The sequence below is a fragment of the Dama dama genome, chromosome 25 (genome assembly GCF_033118175.1).
Source record: "Dama dama isolate Ldn47 chromosome 25, ASM3311817v1, whole genome shotgun sequence".
Classification (NCBI taxonomy): domain Eukaryota; kingdom Metazoa; phylum Chordata; class Mammalia; order Artiodactyla; family Cervidae; genus Dama; species Dama dama.
The window spans coordinates 52,418,630-52,439,527 of record NC_083705.1 but is presented as its reverse complement, the minus strand read 5'-3'; the positions used below and the strand labels follow the sequence as shown (position 1 = coordinate 52,439,527).

General features: G+C 42.1%; 1 protein-coding gene across 1 annotated transcript; it reads left to right on the top strand.

Moving 5' to 3' along the window:
* Nucleotides 1–10,322: 10,322 nt before the first annotated feature.
* On the top strand, nt 10,323–15,159 carry LOC133046625 (uncharacterized). The gene is given in 2 exon segments (XM_061129504.1): nt 10,323–14,287; nt 15,036–15,159. Coding segments are annotated over 2 exon segments (4,080 nt in total). The 3' UTR covers nt 15,151–15,159.
* The last annotated feature ends 5,739 nt before the right edge of the window (nt 15,160–20,898 follow it).

Sequence of the window (20,898 nt, the reverse complement as noted above, 5' to 3'; positions counted from 1 at the left end):
GTTGACAAAGTAATGTCTCTGCTTTTTAATATGCTGTCTAGGTTGGTCATAGTTTTTATTCCAAGGAGCAAGCGTCTTTTAATTTCATGGCTACAGTCACCATCTGCAGTGATTTTGGAGCCCAAGAAAATGAAGTCTGCCACTGTTTCCACTGTTTCCCCATCTATTTCCCATGAAGTGATGGGACCAGATGCCATGACCTTAGTTTTCTGAATGTAGAGTTTTAAGCCAACTTTTTCACTCTCCTCTTTCACTTTCATCAAGAGTCCCTAGTTCTTCACTTTCTGCCATAAGGGTGGTGTCATCTGCATATCTGAGGTTATTGATGTTTCTCCTGGCAATCTTGATTCCAGCTTGTGCTTCATCTAGCCTGGCATTTCACGTGATGTACTCTGCATATAAGTTAAATAGGCAAGGTGACAATATACAGGGTGTGTGTGTGTAGACAGAAGCAAGAAAATCACCCATACCACTTTAAGTCACTTTAATATGTGTGTGTACTTAAGTATCTTACTACAAAGAGATTGTTATGTGTTTGTCAAGTTAACAATTATTAAGTGGAGCACAGAGTATCAAATGATGAGCTATGGCTTAATCACAGGCCACAAGAGAAGTCAAAATAGAGAAGTTTATTACAAATAGGTCTTGAAAGAAGTACACAGTTGTATTGCTGATCCCATTCACAGTGCAAGTTGTTTCGCTGTATCTCACTGTTCGCTGAACCCAGGGTAGGCAAGGTGTGAGCTAAAAGGCTAGAAGGAGACTCAAAAGAGCCATAGGAACTGAACACACACTGCTTCCCTCCTGGCTGGCATGGCAGCCATAACACAGCCTCCCTCCCAGCTGACATAGCCGCTGTAGCAGCAGCCACAACATAACTATAATATAATCATAACATAGCCAAAGCATAACCTCATATAGTACAACCATGATGTCATTCCAATGTAGCCTCAATGCAGAGCAGCCAGGGCATTCATGGTGAAGCTCATATATCCCTACAACACAAAGTAGCTCATTACCAAGGGAGTACCTTGTGGCAAGCATGCTCAGTGCTACAAAGTACCTCAGCTGTTATGTTCGTTATTTATAAAACACAGGGCAAGAGAGTCTGAACACACCGTCTTGGCTAATTTGCTCTCTCCCCCATCAGTAGCTTAGAAAGGAGCTCTGTGGCAGATTAAGGCAGATGCATTTTCAAACAGTCAGGACTTCTAAGTTACATGTATTTTTTAGGGTCAGTGAGTGAAATGTTTTGGGCCTAAGGCCCAACTGGTCAATTCAAACCAGATGAGTGAGGTTAAGCCAAAGTGGGGATCTTTTCTAAAAGGCATATAAAGAAAGGAACTGGGAGTCAAGGAAAACTGCTGATCACAAGGGCCTTTGGGAAGTCATATCAGGAACCTACATTTACTTGTGACTCTGTGGGCTGCCTTCTAGGGCCTGTGCTTCCATGAGGGGGCTAGTGTCAGTTTCAGGCCACTACAGGCCACTTGACCAAACAAAATGGAGGCTGAGACAGCAATACTATGGAGTAGCTTAACTAAACTCTCAACAGAGATCTCTGTTCCTTATTAAAAGACCAGTTGGATAATGTAATTACTTAACTTTTGTCAGCATCCTAAAACTCACAAGTTACTGACCAGCCTATGCATTACTTCTTTTGCATGGTTTTTCCTGATTACAAAAAACCCAAACAAAACCGTGTTTCCTAATCTCCTCACCACCACGAAGAGTCTCTTTCAAATTATATATATATATATATATATATATATATATATATATATATATATATGAGAATAAATAGCACCTATGGGACATAAGCAGTAAATCTGAAAATAAAAAGATAGCCAGAGTTAATTTTGAAACTTAAAGGTATTTATTTGAAACATAAAAATTATAAGTCAAGTCAAATGATGAAAATTCACTATGATGAAAGGCAACAGGATAAAAAAAATTAATAGATTGGATTATAATCAAAGTGCGAAGGACATAGCAAGCTTGCTTTGCAAGTAAACTGAAAAAAAGACAAGATGAATATCTATTTCACGGGCAGTATTAAAAAAGAAAAAAAAAAAACTGTTGTGAAAAAATATTGAGTCAGTGTAAAAGAAGATAAATTCAAGGTGCTTCAAAATACAGAATGAAAAAAATAGGATTAGAAGAAGAAATAGAAAAAAAGGAAGAAAGAGAAGAGTTGACTGTGGAATAGGAAGAAGGAGAAGAAGCAGCAACACCCCAGCTGTCTCCACCCCAGCTTGTGTTCTGTGCTATCTGGACCAGAGCAGATCAAATAATGAAGACTTTCCTGGATGGGACATTACAGAGGACAAGTCATCATGCTTGAGGCTAGACATCTCACTCTAGGATGAATGCAGCTGATAGGCACCTGTATGACAGGCAAGGAGATGGTGTGAGTCAGTATAATTCCTGGGCCTATCACACCTCAGGGGGTCTGTGTAAAGCAGGGTCAGGATGGGCAGGGCACGGCTCAAATGCTCACCTCGGAGCCTTGGCTCTCCGCTCTGTCCCTTTGTAGAAAAATAAATTGTAAAAGAACCACTGCTTAGGTATTTTAAAGACAACCCTCTCTAGTCTGGAGTCTTGGTTCTTCAGTGCCCTAAGAACAAACCTAAGCTCTTCAGTGGCTCAAAGCCCCAACTCATTTCTTCAGGGGCCACATCCGCCCTGTGACATGGTTATTCTGAATCCCACAAAGTCGGAAGCTACAGGACAGCAGAGCCACAGCTTTGGGCCACTGCCTTTGGCAGGCAGGCCACTCCCTTCACTTCTGGGCAGCATCTTCCAGAAGCAGTGAGGCCTGGACCAGAGCAAAATCAGATAAAATTACCTGAAACAATATATCCAATCTATAAAAATTTTTGTGCTGATCATGTATAATGTAAAAGCAGACATTTTTCTTAATGAGAGGAGGGGTTTATTTTCACTTCTTTTCATTGTTTTTCTTATGTGTTAACAATTTTAATATCTTTATTTGTTTAAAAAGAAAATTTTTGATTATATCCCTGAGTGAATTCATTCTTTAGAAAGGATAAAGTAAATGTAAATACATAAATGGAAAGAAAGTCTAGGTTGCTGTAATCTGCTCCCATATCTCTCTACAACTGTTCTTTTTCATATATACATGTGTATGTACATATATACATATAATAGTTACAAGTCTTAAAGTCATAATTCTACGGGCTAAGTGTGAGTGCATATTGATAACATTTTATTCTGAAAATGTACTCAATATTTCATTGACTCTTGCGACACTGTGGATTGTAGCCTGCCAAGCTCCTCTGTCCATGGGATTCTCCTGGCAAGATTGGAGTGGGTGGTCATTTCCTTCTCGAGGGGATCTTCCCAACCCAGGAATCAAACCCAGGTCTCCAGCATTGCAGGCAGATTCTTTACCAACTGAGCTACACGGGAATGTATATGTAATTGTTGTTGTTCAGTTGCTAAGTCATGTCCAATTCTTGCGACTCCGTGAACTACAGCACACCAGGCTTCTCTGTCCATCACTATATCTCTGAGTTTGCTCAAATATATAATATTATGTATATATACATATGTAATAGCATACTGGATTTTAGCTAATATAGACTTGCTTATTTCATGAGAAAAGTAGCTTTTTTAGGACTTATAAAGAAATATTACTATATTCTCAGTGTCTAGAATACTGGCTAGTATATAATGTATGCTGTAAAATTTTACCAAATGAAACTAAAGAATAAAGTGATAGAGAATAAAAGTGTTACCAATTATGAATATGAAACAAAATCATATAGAAAAAAAAGACTGGTAAACTATAAAGTAAAACAAAACTACTCTGGGCTGAAGTAAGGAAATTAAATTTCCCCAGAATTTTAAATTATAAATTTCAAAGTAATCCTACAACAATCTTTATTTAATTAATTTTATCTTATATTTCTCACTTTTCTCATGTTATATATTTTACTATGAAATAATTCTGTGTTCAGTTCAGTCACTCAGTCATGTCCAACTCTTTGTGACCCCATGGACTGTAGCACCCCGGGCTTCCCTGTCCATCACCAACTCCTGGAGCTTGCTCAAACTGATGTCCATCAAGTCAGTGATGCCATCCAACCATCTCATCCTCTTTTGTACCATTCTCCTGTACATAACAACATTTATTGAAAGCGGTGTTGTGAATAAATGTCTATAAAATATACTGTTAGATATCTCCTTTTTTATCAATATTTGTATGCTTTTACTCAGATTAAATTAACACGGTATTTGTCCCAGAGATACATGGGATCAACTTCATATATACCTACATATGTATTGTACTGTTGTTGCTTAGTTGATAAGTTGTGTCTGACTCTATTGCAACCCCATGGACTGTAACCTGCTAGGCTCCTCTGTCCATGAACTCACCAGGCAAAGATACTGAAATGGGCTGCCATTTCCTTCTCCAGGGAATCGTCCCGAGCCAGGCATCAAACCCGTATCTCCTGCATTGCAGGCAGATTCTGTACCATCTGAGCCACCAAGAAAATTCCATATGCATTATATATTTAGATATAATTTTTTAAGTTTCATTCTTGCTTTAGAACTACTATTTCTTTCCCATATTTTTAGGCAAATGTAAGTGTATGTAAATACAATTTTTCATTGTAGATATATGTGCTGGCATAATTGCAGTTCTATAGAGCTGCAAAGATATTATAGGTGACAAATTTAGGCCTTTGCCCATTAAACACATCTTTGGCTACTATTCAGTATATAAGTTCCTTCTATAAATAATCAGTCAAAATTACCCCATCTCTAATATAAGTACTTTGAGAGTTGAATTATTATAGATTACTATGAAGTATACATTTAAGAACACGAGGATACATAAATATAAATGAAAACCTTTGATTTGAGAGAAACATTTACAGACCATTCTGCCTCTTTTTGATTACTCTTCTTATGCTAGTCTTGGAAAAAATTGTCAAATATAAAGGAAAGGATAATACTATGTATGTTAATAACATTTTGTTTATGACCATACTGATAGCTTGAGTAGTTTAAATGAATTAATATATAGAAGTGATATATAAATCTTGGTTATGTTTATATTATGTATATTCATATATGATTAAATAAGGGTTCCTTACAAATAATGTATTTAAAATATATTACTTCTTAGAAGATATTTTAGAAAAACATGCTAACATATTATTAAAAGTCAGTGGCAGCATTACAACCAGAAGTTTGACAAAGAAGAAGAAATTAAGGGTGTGGTTATATTTTAATACCAATTTTAGGTGAAAATAACTTGCTGTTGTTTATATCCAGTCAGAATGAGCTGAGAGAGAAAGAATGATTTTTCTTCAATTATCTATGAGAAAAGAAGTAGTTTTATTTTCATCTAAATGATATTTTTCACTGGACAGCAAGTTTGTCAGAAAATTTTTCATTTTCATGGAAACATGAGAAGTTTTGCAAAGAAGCTGAAAAAAAATACTTAGAAATTCCTGATAACACTTTTGTATCTTTTCTCAACCCCAGGATTCAGATTTTAGAGCAGGACAAAAAATTAAAATGTGCAGAAAAATTTAGCAAGTCCACATACTTCCTTACACTGTAAGCATAATTCCAGATTGCCTAGCGGTAGTATTGAGTGGAAAGGTTGTAGCTGGGAATTGCAGATAAACTCTTTTAAGGTGAGGAAAATTCTGTCTTCGTTTTCCCACTAACCAAATATGTGATATTGAATAAAATGCTTCATTTTTCTCATGGATTTATTTCAGTAACCTGAAAAATTAATTAAAACTTTTGTTTGATTCTTAAGCTATCTACTGACCATCAATTATTGGTTTCTTGAAAATGTTCTAAAGGCCCGTGCTGAGGAATACTAGGAAATTAGGAAAACAGAGAAACATACTATTGGTCCTGCCTTCCACTTTTTTCATTTAGAACGGCACTTTTAAAAATTTGATGTGCTATTTAATATGCTGTGTTTCTACATTAAATGTCACCTGCAGACAATGTCCTTGACTTTAAAAACAAATGATTCAAGAAAAGGTCAGATCAATGGTTCCCTAAAATTCTGTGACATTTTTACTAGAAAACCCACGTTTATTTTTCACATATTTAAGCTCTTTTATAAAAAAAAGGATTTTAAAAAATTGGTACTGAAACTCTTAGTAATATTTGACAATGCACATCAGGAAGTTTTCTCAATTATACCTTATTTTTCACATATTTAAGCTCTTTTATAAAAAAAGGATTTTAAGAAATTGGTACTGAAACTCTTAGTAATATTTGACAATGCACATCAGGAAGTTTTCTCAATTATACCTGTCAGTTGAGGTAAAATTCAATTACCTACTTAAACTGAAAAGACCTTATTTGCACATGTGAAACACTGAAATCATGTAGATAAACAGAGTCTAAAGCATTAGCCATTGTATTTTTCTTCATCTGGAAATATACCCTTTTTAATGTAAGGAATACAATAACAGCAAAATTATTTATTAAAATGATTTTCCAAAACAGATATGACCTTCTTCAATGTAACACATTCTATGACAGTTCAAATTTACACGTATTTAAATTAGCCTGTAAAATTTCTTATTAACAAATTGAATTAATATATGGCTTATGTCCTATATAAAATAAGATATATTTCACATTTTTTACTTCACCTTCTATTAATTTGCATTCACATAATTAAATACACTGAATATAAGAAATACATTTCCTGACAAGGTTAAAATTGACACCACTTAAATAAAGATATTAAACCAATTTTTTGTTTTGTTTTCTAATTATTTTGATCTTCTCAAGATTTTTTTTCCTTTCTTCTCTGATTCTTTAAAATAACATTTCTTACTGAAAGTGAACAAATCACAAGTGAAAAGTTTATGACCTGTCACAAAGTGAATATACCAGTGTAGCTACACCCAGATTAATAAATAGATATTAGCAATATGGCAACCCACTCCAGTGTTCTTACCTGGAGAATCCCAGGAGTGGAGGAGCCTGGTGGGCTGCCATCTACGGGGTCACACAGAGTCGGACACGACTGAAGCGACTTAGCAGCAGCAGCAGACAGCGGTATTTCAGAAGCTCCCTTTTATGCTCATTTTCAATCATTGACTTCTTCTTGGTCTACAACAGAGAAATATGCATCATGATTTCTAACATCATAGACTAGATTGCGAGTAATGTATGTAAAGTCCGATGCTGTAAAAAAACAATGCTGCATAGGAACCAGGAATGTTAGGTCAATGAATCAAGGTAACTGAAAGTGGTCAAACAGGAGATGGCAAGGGTGAACATCGGCCTTTTAGGAATCAGTGAAATAAAATGGACTGGAATGGGTGAATTTAACTCAGATGGCATTATATCTACTACTGTGGGTAAGAATCCCTTAGAAGAAATGGAGTAGCTGTCAGAGTGAACAGGAGTCCAAAATACAGTTCTTGGGTGCAATCTCAAAAACGACAGAATGATCGCTGTTTGTTTCCAAGGCAAGACATTCAATATCACAGTAATCTTAGTCTATGCCCCAACCAGTAATGCTGAAGAAGTTGAAGTTGAATGCTTCTATGACTTCTACAAGACTTTCTGGAACTAAAACCTCCCAAAAGATGTCCTTTTCATTATAGGGGACTGGAATGCAAAAGTAGGAAGTTAGAAAAAAAAAAAAAAAAGTAGAAAGTTAGAGATACATAGAATAACTGGCAAATTTGGCCTTGATATACAAAATGATTCAGGGCAAAGGCTAACAGAGTTTTGCCAAGAGTACTCACTGGTCATAGCAAACACTGTCATGGACATCACCGGGTGGCCAATACCAAAATCAGATTCACTATACTCTTCGCAGCCAAAGATGGAGAAGCTGTATACAGTCAGCAAAAATAAGACTGGGAGTTGACTGTGACTCAGATCATCAACTCCTTATTGAAAAATTCAGATTTAAATTAAAGAAAGTAGGGAAAACAACTAGACCATTCAGGTATGACCTAAATCATATCCTTTATGATTATAAAGTGGAAGTGATCAATAGATTCAAGGGATTAGATCTGATTGACAGTGCCACTGAAGAACTATGGGCAAAGGTTTGTGACATTGTACAGGAGGCAGTGATCAAGACCATCCCTAAGAAAAAGAAATGCAAAAAGGCAAAATGGTTCTCTGACAAGGTATTACAAATAGTTGAGAAAAGAAGAGAAGTGAAAAGCAAAGGAGAAAAGGAAAGATATACCCATTTGAATGCAGAGTTCCAAAGAATAGCAAGGAGAGATATGAAAGCCTTCCTCAGTGGTCAATGCAAAGAAATAGAGGAAAACAACAGAATAGGAAAGACTAGAGATCTCTTCAAGAAAATCAGAGATACCAAGGGAACATTTCATGCAAAGATGGGCACAATAAAGGACAGAAATGGTATGGACCTAACAGAAGCAGAAGATATTAAGAAGAGGTGGCAAGAATACACGAAGGAACTATATAAAAAAGGCCTTCATGACCTAGATAACCATGATGGTCATGGTTATCATGATCACTCACTTAGAGCCAGACATCATGGAATGTGAAGTCAAGTGGGCCTTAGAAGCCATTTCAACTCCTAAAAGATGATGCTATTAAAGTGCTGTACTCAATATGCCAGCAAGTCTGAAAAATTCAGCAGTGGCCGCAGGACTGGAAAAGGTCAGCTTTCATTCCGATCCCAAAAAAAGGCAATGCCAAAGAATCCTCAAACTACTGCACTATTGCACTCATCTCACATGCTAGAAAAGTAATCCTCAAAATTATCCAAACCAGGCTTCAGCAATATGTGAACCGTGAACTTCCAGGTGTTCAAACTGGTTTTAAAAAGACAGAGGAACCAGAGATCAAATTGTAAACATCTGCTGGATCATCGCAAAAGCAAGAGAGTTCCAGAAAAACATCTATTTCTGCCTCGTTGACTATGCCTAAGTCTTTGATTTTGTGGATCACCACAAATTGTGGAAAATTCTGAAAGAGATGGGATTACCAGACTACCTGACTTATGTGAGGCTGCCAGGGTTAATACCATGACAGGCGGCCTGGACCTAAGTTTTAGCTTCCCCCGAAATGGTAAGATTCCCTACCCCCATCAAGTAACCTGGAGCCAGCCAATCAATATGCGCCCAACAAGAACAAAGGGAGAGCTGAAAAGCCCGCGAAAGTCTGTACGGATAGAATTGCTTTGCAAACATGTAACCAATCCGCTTAAGCCAGTTACTAACCGCTTTTGCATATCTCATAAATTTGTGTAACAAGCTTGAGCTCGGCGCTTTCTGACCCTGCACCATTGTGATGTTGGTGGCAGAAGGCCCTGGCTTGAGACAGTAATAAACTTCCTTTTTTTTGCGAGTTGCATTGTCTTGGAAGCCTTCTCTCTCTTCCCGCTCGGGGATTCGGACATCGGGCATAACATTTGGGGGCTCGTCCGGGATCCCTTGACCGGGAGAAGAGAACGCTTACAGAACAAAGGGGAAGGATAAATAATAACACCGGTGCTCAGGAAGCAGGGAGGCAGCCGACTCCGCTGGAAGGCTTTTTATAAACGGGGAGCCAGTCGGCGTAAGGCCTGGGCCAGCGGACGCGCTGGGAGGCAGCCGACTCCGCGGGAAGGAAAGTTCCTCTCCCGACCCCGAGTCTGATGAACAGCGGACGTCATTCGGTAAGGTGAATCTGCCACCGGGAGGCAAGAAAATTCAGGGGGCCCGAAAACCCAGCGCTGTGTCGTCGGCCGACGTTTGTTTGTCCGTGTGTTTGTCTTTGGCTCTCCGTGTTTTTTATGTGTGCCGGCATTGTCTCTAGTCTCGTTCTCTTCTGGTGCATTGTTCTCTCTCACTTCTGACTTATTCTCTTTCTCTCTCTTCCTTACCGTTAATTCTTTGACCATGGGGCAAGGAGAATCTACCCCACTTTCTCTCATGACTGACCATTTTTCGGATGTCAGGGCCAGGGCCCATGACTTGTCTTTGCTGGTCAAGAAAAGTAAATTAATAACTTTTTGTTCTGCAGAGTGGCCCGCCTTTCAGGTTGGATGGCCTCCGGAAGGCACCTTTCAACCGTCCATCATACAGGCTGTGAAGGAAAAGATTATGGCTCCTGATCCCTGGGGCCATCCGAGTCAGGTCCCCTATGTCATGGTCTGGCAGGATCTAGTGGAAAATCCGCCTAAATGGTTAAAACCTTTTGTTTACAAACTTCCTAGTTCCTCCAGTTCACAGGTCCTGGTGATGGAGACCCCCCCGGAGGAAACCAAAAAGAAAGAGGACCCAAAACCAGTCCTTCAGGAATCTTCTTATCCAAACCTGATAGATCTAGAAATGGAGATAAGGCCTCCGCCATATGTGCCCTCCTTGCAATCCCCTCCGAGGAGAGAAGCTCCCACAGGTGAACCGAGAGGATTAAGAGGGCCAACGGGAACCAACCATGAGGGGGGACCGGCATTGGGGACCCGGGGGAAAACTAAGGGAGATAAGGGTAAGCAAGACCCTGGGGACCCAGAGTTACCTTCATCCACTGTTCAGGCGCTCCCTGTCCGAGTGGGACCAACTAACCCGGACGGAGAGCGAACCTATCAGTACTGGCCCTTTTCCACGAGTGACCTGTACAATTGGAAGACCCAAAACCCTCCTTTCTCAGAGAAGCCCCAAGGCCTCATTGACCTCTTAGATTCCATTTTGTTCACTCATAATCCCACCTGGGATGATTGTCAGCAGCTGTTGCAGGTGCTCTTCACCACGGAAGAACGGGAGCGAATTCTGGCAGAGGCGCGGAAACGGGTACCAGGGGTCGACGGGAGGCCAACTGCCCAGCCTCATCTTGTGGACGAGGGGTTTCCCCTGTTGCGGCCTAACTGGGATTTTGAGCGAGTGGAAGGTAGGGAGCGTCTCCGAGTATACCGCCAGACTCTAATGGCTGGCCTGCGGGCTGCAGCAAGAAAGCCGACAAATCTGGCAAAGGTAAATTTAGTAAGGCAAGAGCCCACTGAAAGCCCGGCAGCCTTCCTAGAGAGGCTGATGGAAGCTTTCAGGCAATATACACCTATGGACCCCCAGGCTGAGGAGTCACGCGCTGCAGTTTTGTTAGCGTTTGTGAATCAGGCAGCCCCAGATATTAGGAAGAAATTACAAAAAGTAGAGGGATTGGGAGAACAGACAATACAGGATTTACTGAAAGTAGCTGAAAAGGTATTTAATAATAGGGAGACCCCAGAAGAAAGGGAAGAGCGAATTCGGCGGGAGGAAAGGGAATTAGCGGAGAAGATCAGGAAAGAAGACAGGGAACATAGGGCTAGAGAAAACCGGAAGAACCAGAAGGAGCTAGCCCAGATTCTTTTTGCGGGGATAAAGGCTGGAACAGAATTGAGGGAACCTCGAAACCCCCGGACGAGAGAAAAAGAAAAACCAAAAAGGCAGGCCCTAAAGAAGGATCAGTGCGCCTACTGCAAAGAACAGGGGCACTGGAAAAACGAGTGCCCTAAGAGGGACTCAAAGAGAGGAATGACCCAGAGAGAAAAAATCCCCCCTGGAACTCGAGTTCTATATGCGGGGGAAGACAGTGACTAGGGGAGTCGAGACTCGGCACCCCTCCCCGAGTCCTGGGTAACCATACATGTGGAGGGGAAACCCGTTGGCTTCATGGTAGATACTGGCGCCCAACACTCTGTTTTAAATAAAAAACTGGGACCAATGTCTAAGAAAGCCAGCTTAGTGCAAGGAGCCACGGGGACAAAAAGATATTGTTGGACCACAGAACGGAAAGTAAATCTGGGGACCCACCAGGTGTCCCATTCGTTTTTGGTGATACCAGAATGCCCAGCCCCTCTACTTGGAAGAGACTTGTTGACTAAAGTTAATGCTCAGATCCATTTTGACCCCGGGGGAATGTCAGTCACGGATGGACTTGGACAACCGATACATGTCTTGTCCCTAGCCTTAAGGGATGAATACAGACTTTTTGCGCCTAAGCCCTCAGAGACCATAGCACTAGATGTACAACCGTGGGTCCATAAATACCCATTGGCCTGGGCAGAAACAGCAGGAATGGGACTAGCTAAACAGAGACATCCGGTCGTCATCGAGCTAAAGGCCGAGGCAATTCCTGTGAGGGTGAGACAGTACCCTATGAGCCAAGAAGCTCGGCGGGGGATCACTCCCCACATTCGACGGCTCATGGAGGCCGGAATTCTCAGGCGATGCCAATCCCCTTGGAACACCCCCTTACTGCCGGTGAAGAAGCCAGGGGGGACGGATTACAGACCTGTCCAAGACCTGCGAGAAGTCAACAAACGGGTGAGTGACATACACCCAACTGTCCCTAACCCGTATACTCTCCTGAGCAGTTTACTGCCTGAGTACACTTGGTACACTGTGCTGGACTTGAAGGATGCCTTTTTCAGCCTACCCCTGGCAGTCCAGAGCCAGGAGATATTTGCCTTTGAGTGGACTGAGGGGGAAGGCCAACCGGTAGTACAATTAACTTGGACCCGCCTCCCACAGGGGTTCAAGAACTCCCCTACCTTGTTTAATGAGGCTCTGAGTGAGGACCTCTACGAATATCGGGCTTGCCACCCAGAGGTCATTCTGCTACAATATGTAGATGACCTTATGTTGGCTGGAACCACAGAGGAAGCTTGCAGCCATGCCACTGGGGACCTATTACAGACCCTAGGCATCTTGGGGTATCGCGCTAGCGCAAAGAAGGCACAAATAGCCCGGCAAGAGGTCACCTATTTGGGGTATAAGATCAGACAGGGGCAAAGGTGGCTAACCCAGGCCATGAAAGAAACAATATTGCAGATACCAGAGCCCAAAAACCCTCGCCAGGTGAGAGAGTTCCTGGGGACTGTTGGATATTGCAGACTGTGGATTATGGGGTTTGCTGAGAAGGCCCGGCCCTTATATGAGGGAAGTAAAGAGACCCCAAAGTGGACTTGGACTGAGCCAATGAAACAGGCTTTCCAGACACTCAGACGGGCCCTACTAGAAGCCCCAGCCCTTGCCCTGCCTAACCCAAATAAGTCATTCCAGCTGTTTGTAGATGAAAAGCAAGGAATAGGAAAGGGGGTCTTGACTCAACAATGGGGACCATGGAAGCGGCCGGTAGCATACCTTTCGAAGCGATTAGACCCGGTGGCCGCTGGGTGGCCCCCTTGCCTTCGCATCATTGCAGCTACAGCCCTCCTCGTCCACGACGCTGACAAGTTGACGTATGGACAGCAACTCTCGGTTTACACCCCCCACGCAGTGGAAGGGGTTTTAAAGCAGCCGCCGGGTAAGTGGATCTCCAATGCCCGCTTGACACACTACCAGGCCTTGCTGCTCGATGCCCCACGGGTGCGTTTTCAGACCCCTTGCTCCCTAAATCCGGCCACGCTCCTACCCAACCCAGAGAAGGACAGCCCTCTCCATGATTGCAGTGAGATACTGGCTGAGGCCCTGGCGGCACGAAGAGACTTAACTGATGTACCCCTAAGCAACAGTGAGCTAGTATGGTTCACCGATGGGAGCAGTTATGTAAAAGATGGGCAAAGGAAGGCGGGAGCCGCCATAGTTGATGATTCAGGGCGGACGATATGGGCTGAGACACTACCCCCAAACACTTCTGCACAAAAAGCAGAATTGATTGCCCTAATACAGGCTCTGGAGCAAGCCAAAGGGAAGAGAGTCACCATTTTTACTGACAGCCGATATGCTTTCAGCACTGCCCATATTCAAGGTCCCATATACCAAGAAAGGGGATTTCGGACAGCTGAGGGAAAAGAGGTCAAAAATCTGCCTGAGATTCGCAGGCTCTTGGAAGCTGTCCAACTACCCCGGGCAGTAGCTATAGTACATGTCCCCGGTCACCAGAAGGGAGAAGACCCTAAGGCGCGAGGCAATCGTGCTGCTGATGCGGCCGCTCGAGAAGCGGCTAGCCGGGACTATGCCGCCCCCATATTAGCCGTGGGCCTTCCACCCCCTGGTATGGGGACCTTGCCACCAGTTCCCGAATATTCCCTCCCTGATCTCGCCTGGATCAACAAGGATACCACCCTCCAGAAAGATGACCAAGATGGATGGTACCGAGACCAAAACAACAACCTGATCTTGCCTGCCACCCTGGGTCGTCACCTGTGTGAACACCTGCACACAACTACGCACTTGGGAGAAAAAAAGACCCTAACACTTCTCCAGATGGCCTGCCTGAGGTTCCCTCGACAAAATGCAACTGTACGAGAGATAATTCAAGCCTGCGAAGCGTGCCAGCTGATGAGGGCAGAAAAGAAGCAGCACTCGGGAACGAGGTACCGAGGGGAAAAGCCAGGGCAACATTGGGAGATAGATTTCACCGAGGTAAGGCCAGGCAAGTATGGGTACCGCTATCTGTTGGTACTGGTAGATACCTTCTCAGGGTGGGTAGAAGCTTTCCCCACTAAGGAAGAGACAGCAATAGTGGTTGCTAAAAAGATCTTAGAGGAGATAGTGCCTAGGTATGGGCTGCCAGTGACTATGGGCTCTGATAATGGACCTGCCTTTGTGAGCCAGATTGTACAAGGGCTGGCCCAAGCTCTGGGGACGAAATGGAAGTTACATTGCGAATATAATCCCCAGAGCTCAGGACAGGTTGAGAGAATGAATCGGACCCTAAAAGAAACTTTGACAAAGTTGGCAATAGAGACTGGCGGGGACTGGGTGACCCTCCTCCCCTTTGCACTCTTTCGGGCACGTAACACCCCTTATAAGCTGAATCTTACTCCTTTTGAGATTCTGTATGGAAGACCCCCTCCTGTGTATCCTATTTTCGAAGGAAAATGTCTGCCACCCCCTACTTTGGGACAATTCCAGCAAACTCTGATAGCATTAAGTAAGGTACATAACCATGTTTGGAAATTGATTCGAGAGATGCATGAGGGCCAAAACAAGAGGGCCCTCCCCTCACATAATATTGGCCCAGGTGATTGGGTTTGGGTAAAACGACACCAATCTAAAGTATTAGAACCTAGATGGAAAGGCCCTTATGTTGTTCTCCTTACCACTCCTACCGCTGTCAAGGTCGACGGGATTGGACCCTGGGTTCACTGCAATCACGTGCGGCAAGCTACATCGGAAGAACAGGAAAAAGCGCGAGCAGAATGGAAGGCGAGTCCTCACCCGTCAAATCCTTTGAAACTGAAACTCGTCCGCTGGGAGGCCTCCTAATTCTCCTGCTGATAGCAGCTCTCATCGACCCAGGAGCGACCAGTCATAACCCCCATCAACCTGCTAAGATCACATGGAAACTCAACGACGGGCAAACTCATGAGCTGCTCAATGAGACCTCAGGAATCCACCCTCCAAACACCTGGTGGCCAGACCTGAACTTCGACCTCTCAAGCCTCTTCGCAAAGCAGGATGGTCTCTATGATAAGTACTATAGAGATGGGATAAAAAACCATAGGCTGGGGTTTTGGGCTTGCCCGGGCTATGTAAAAAATAACTGGAAAACCTGTGGTGGCATAGAAAGCTATTATTGCAGGAGCTGGAGTTGTGTGACCTCTTGTGATGGACCCCAGAGGTGGGATGTCGGAAACAGAGATCTAGTTAGCTTCACCTTCAAGGACCGTAGACACCAGGGGCCTCAGGTAAGAGTACGATTTAACCAGGAACGGGCGAAAAAAGAAAACCGCTGGACCTCAGGACTGACTTGGGGTTTTCAACTTCACGTAAATTGGCCCGGCCCCTACCCAGGCGAGCTTTTAATCATTAAACAGGTTATTGAGCCGGTGCAGGTACATAGTTTAGGTCCCAATCTGGTCAAAGCATTACAGGAGCACAAGGCGACCCCCAAGCCAACCCCCTTCAGACCAAGCTTGCCAGGAACATTTAACATCTCTTCTACCCCGAGCCTCAGAGGCAAACTGACAGAAACCCCTGGCCCTCTGGCTGTTACCATTAGCTCAGCAATTCAGGACCCCCTATGGGCCTTAGTGAATGCAGCCTTTACGGTCATAAACCATACCAACCCTAATGCAACCCAGTCCTGTTGGCTTTGTTATAATCTTCACCCCCCCTTCTATGAGGCCATAGGCCTCAATGTCTCTTACCACTTATCTTCAGGCCAGGACCCACCCCCATGCCGATGGGAAGAACGCAAGGTTGGCCTCACAATGAATGAAGTTTGGGGACAGGGACTCTGTTTGGGCACAGTGCCACGTGATAAAACTTCCCTCTGTGCCCGGACTATTAGTAACCTACGCTTATATGGCAAAAATTGGATTGTGCCAGAGGTTGGGGGCTAGTGGATTTGTTCACATACTGGGCTAACCCCATGTTTAAATGTGAAGGTTTTTAACCAGAGTCAAGAATTCTGTGTCCTGGTTGCTGTAATGCCAAAAATCTTATACCACTCTGAAGAGGTTATGTACTCACATTGGGACCGAGAATTGCTAAGACAAAAGAGAGAGCCAATCAGTGCGATCACCATGGCAGCCTTGTTCAGTCTTGGGCTAGCAGGAGCAGGGACAGGAATAGCTTCACTATCTCTGCAAGGCCAAGGGTTTTCTTCCCTACGAGCCGCCATAGATGAAGATATAACTCGCATAGAAGAATCAATCAGCCACTTAGAGAAGTCTCTGACTTCCTTGTCTGAGGTGGTCTTGCAGAATAGGAGAGGATTAGACTTGATTTTTCTCCAACAGGGTGGGGTCTGCGCGGCTCTGGGAGAAGAATGTTGTTTCTATGCAGACCATACAGGAGTGGTAAGAGAATCTATGGCAAAAGTAAGAGACGGGCTGGCGCAACGAAAGAGGGAACGGGAGGCCCAACAGGGATGGTTTGAGTCTTGGTTTCAACGCTCCCCCTGGCTGACCACCTTAGTTTCCACCCTCCTGGGCCCGCTTATAGTGCTATTATTAACACTTACATTTGGCCCTTGTATTTTAAACCGGCTAATGTCATTTATTAGAGAACGTCTAAATACCATTCAGATTATGGTATTGAGGCAGCAATATCAGATGGTAGCCCAGGATGAAGAGAAAGATTCCTCTACAGGAACAAGAAGACAGGGGGAAATGTGAGGCTGCCAGGGTTAATACCATGACAGGCGGCCTGGACCTAAGTTTTAGCTTCCCCCGAAATGGTAAGATTCCCTACCCCCATCAAGTAACCTGGAGCCAGCCAATCAATATGCGCCCAACAAGAACAAAGGGAGAGCTGAAAAGCCCGCGAAAGTCTGTACGGATAGAATTGCTTTGCAAACATGTAACCAATCCGCTTAAGCCAGTTACTAACCGCTTTTGCATATCTCATAAATTTGTGTAACAAGCTTGAGCTCGGCGCTTTCTGACCCTGCACCATTGTGATGTTGGTGGCAGAAGGCCCTGGCTCGAGACAGTAATAAACTTCCTTTTTTTTGCGAGTTGCATTGTCTTGGAAGCCTTCTCTCTCTTCCCGCTCGGGGATTCGGACATCGGGCATAACAACTTACCTCCTGAGAAATCTGTATGCTGGTGAAGAAGCAACAGTTATAAGCAGACATGGAACAACAGACTGGTTCCAAACTGGGAAAGGAATATGTCAAGGCTGTATATTGTCACCCTGCTTATTTAACTTCTATGCAGAGTACATCATGAGAAACGCTGGGCTGGAGGAAGCACAAGCTGGAAGCAAGATTGCCAGGAGAAATATCAATAACCTTAGATATGCAGATGACACCACCCTTATGGCAGAAAGTGAAGAAGAACTAAAGAGCCTCTTGATGGAAGTGAAAGAGAAGAGTGAAAAAGTTGGCTTAAAACTCAACATTCCGAAAAATAAGATCATGGCATCTGGCCGTGTCGTTTCATGGCAAATAGAACGGGAAACAATGGAAACAGTGAGTTTATTCTTTTGGTCTCCAAAATCACTGCAGATGGTGACTACAGCCATGAAATTAAAAGACTTTTGCTCCTTGGAAGATAAGCTATGACCAACCTAGACAGCATATTAAAAAACAGAGACATTACTTTGCTGACAAAAGGCCGTCTAGTCAAAGCTATGGTTTCTCCAGTAGTCATGTATGGATGTGACAGTTGGACTATAAAGAAAGCTGAGCACTGAAGAATTGATGCTTTTGAACTGTGGTGTTGGAGAAGACTCTTGAGAGTCCCTTGGACTTCAAGGAGCTCCAACCAGTCAATCCTAAAGGAGATCAGTCCTGGGTGTTCATTGGAAGTACTGATGCTGAAGCTAAAAGTCCAATATTTTGGACACCTGATGTGAAGAACTGACTCATTGGGAAAGACCTTGATGCTGGGAAAAATTGAAGGCAGGAGGAGAAGGGGATGACAGCGAATGAGATGGTTGGATGGCATTACAGATTAGATGGGCATGAGTCTGAGCAAGTTCTGGGTGTTGGCGAAGGACAGGGAAGGCTTGGGTGCTAGAGTGAACTGAACTGAATTTATGTAGATAGAACGATCCAGTATTCATCCTTTTGTTCCTCTTTTCTCAATCAAATTTATGCTTATGCTTCAAATTTATGTAAAATTCATCTGTATTGTTGTGTGTAGCACAGATTAATTCTGTTTCTTTCTTACCAGAGTGATGGATATGGTCTACTGCTGCTGCTACCGCTGCTAAGTCACTTCAGTCGTGTCCGACTCTGTGTGACCCCATAGACGGCAGCCCACCAGACTCCACGGTCCCTGGGATTCTCCAGGAAAGAACACTGGAGTGGGTTGCCATTTCCTTCTCCAATGCATGAAAGTGAAAAGTGAAAAGTGAAGTCGCTCAGTGGTGTCTGACTCTTCGCGACCCCATGGACTGCAGCCTACCAGGCTCCTCCGTCCACGGGATTTTCCAGGCAAGAGTACTGGAGTGGGATGCCATTGCCTTCTCCAGATATGGCCTATCTGGTAACAATTGTGTTGGGCAACACCTTTATAGTATGTCTTTTTAAACTCTTAATTCATTCTACTATTGAATATTATGTTTTTTCTTAAGTTTGGCTATTATAAAGAGTGCACTAGGTATATGAGTGTATCCATCATATAGGTGTTTTTTATGTATTCATTTTTGTTGTATTTATATCGACATCTATATAATAAAGATCTAGATGTAGATATCTAAGGGAATATTCCAATTAAATAGTATTAAATATATTTTCAAAGTGTTTGTAATAATTTTCATACACCAAGAATCATGAACATTCTTATATTCAACAAACATTTCAACCTTCAGCATTATATTAATTTGTTTGTTTTCTTTTTCAATTTTTCTTATCCAGAGGAGATGCAGTAGCATAATATTGTGATTTAGTTTACATTTTCCTGTTCATTATTGAGGTTGAACAACTATTATATTCTTATTAACCAGCTGGATATTCAATTTTTATAAAATACTTAAAAAATTATATTTCCATTATGTTCTTTTTAATATGCTAGATCATTCTAGCTCAGAATATTTGGTGTACATGTGGTATATATCTGCTACTAGTTTTCTTTTCATTCATAAAAGGGAGTATTATGATAAACAAATGTAAATATTAAATTTTAGTGCAATTCAATTTATAAATGTTTTCCCTTAAGATTAGCAATTTTTGTTACATAAAGTAGCTTTTTTAATGCTTATTTATGGTATTGAATTTTCAATTGAGAGGCAAATTTGTTTTGTTTTCAAAAAAGGATAATTTTGTTTAGGGGGAAAAACACACTAGTTAGTAGGCAACACGATTATAAGCACTACTGCCAAGGAAAGAAATACAAAAGCATCTTACTATGAATTTAACAGCACTCATTTTTGTTAACATTACTAAATTTCCTGCTACTCTTAAAGTAATGCATCATTAAAAAGCTGTATTTTGGCCTATACCTAGATACAAAATGATGGCTTATTTTATTCAATGACATATTGCATGTTAAATGTTATTTGTTATATTTATGTATTTATTTTTGTTCCTGCTTATATTTTCTCAAAAAAAATTTATCTTGGACAGGTTTCCATGACTAAATTCATAAAGTATTTTCTGATCACATACATAATTTAATCCCTAAGTTTGTCTAATTTTAGTAATCATTGTAGGAAAACAGTCAATAGGATTTAAAAAAAAAAAGAAAAAAAATCTTTTAGATGTAATAATCTATGTAAGCTGAAAAAGTGAGAATACTCACTAATATTTTGGAAAGGAGGGCCCATGAATCGGCAAATCATAAGTCTGATTATTGTCATGGCCTTTGGGGTTGGCAGATTCCATCAATTATAATTTATTATGCTCTAACTGAACTTCTCTCAACAAGAGCTATCATTAGAACTCAGTCAATTCAGTCGTTCAGTCATGTCCAACTCTGTGACTCCATGGATTGCAGGCTGTCAGGCTTCTCTTTCCATCACCAACTCCCGGAACTTGCTCACACTCATGTACATTCAGTTGATGATGCCATTCAACCATCTCATTTCTGTCACCCCTTTCTCCTGCCTTCAATCTTTCCCAGCATCAGGGTCTTTTCCAATGAGTCAGGTCTTCGCATCAGGTGGCCAAAGTATTGGAGCTTCAGCTTTAGCATCAGTCCTTCCAATGAATATTCAAGACCATTTTCTATCATTAGAACTACTTTGCTTTTAAAAATGTGTTGAGTCAACTCAGATTGTAGCCTCACATGACTGTGTTAGAGAAACTGGATGTAAAATGCTTGAATACTTCCATTGACAAGATAATTTACCTTGGAAAAGTCAGTTAATCTAACAAATTAATCTCCTCATATGTTACAGGTGATATATTAGTAATTTATGTAGAACTTTGTGAAGATGAAATGATACTTTCCTGGCATAAGTCACGGTATATTTCCTGTTGCATAATATCAGCTCAATAAATGTTATTTATTATTATCTTTGTGTTGTTGATATTATTGTTGTCCTTTAATTTGAAGTCACTCAAATCTGCAGCCATCGAAAAGGACTA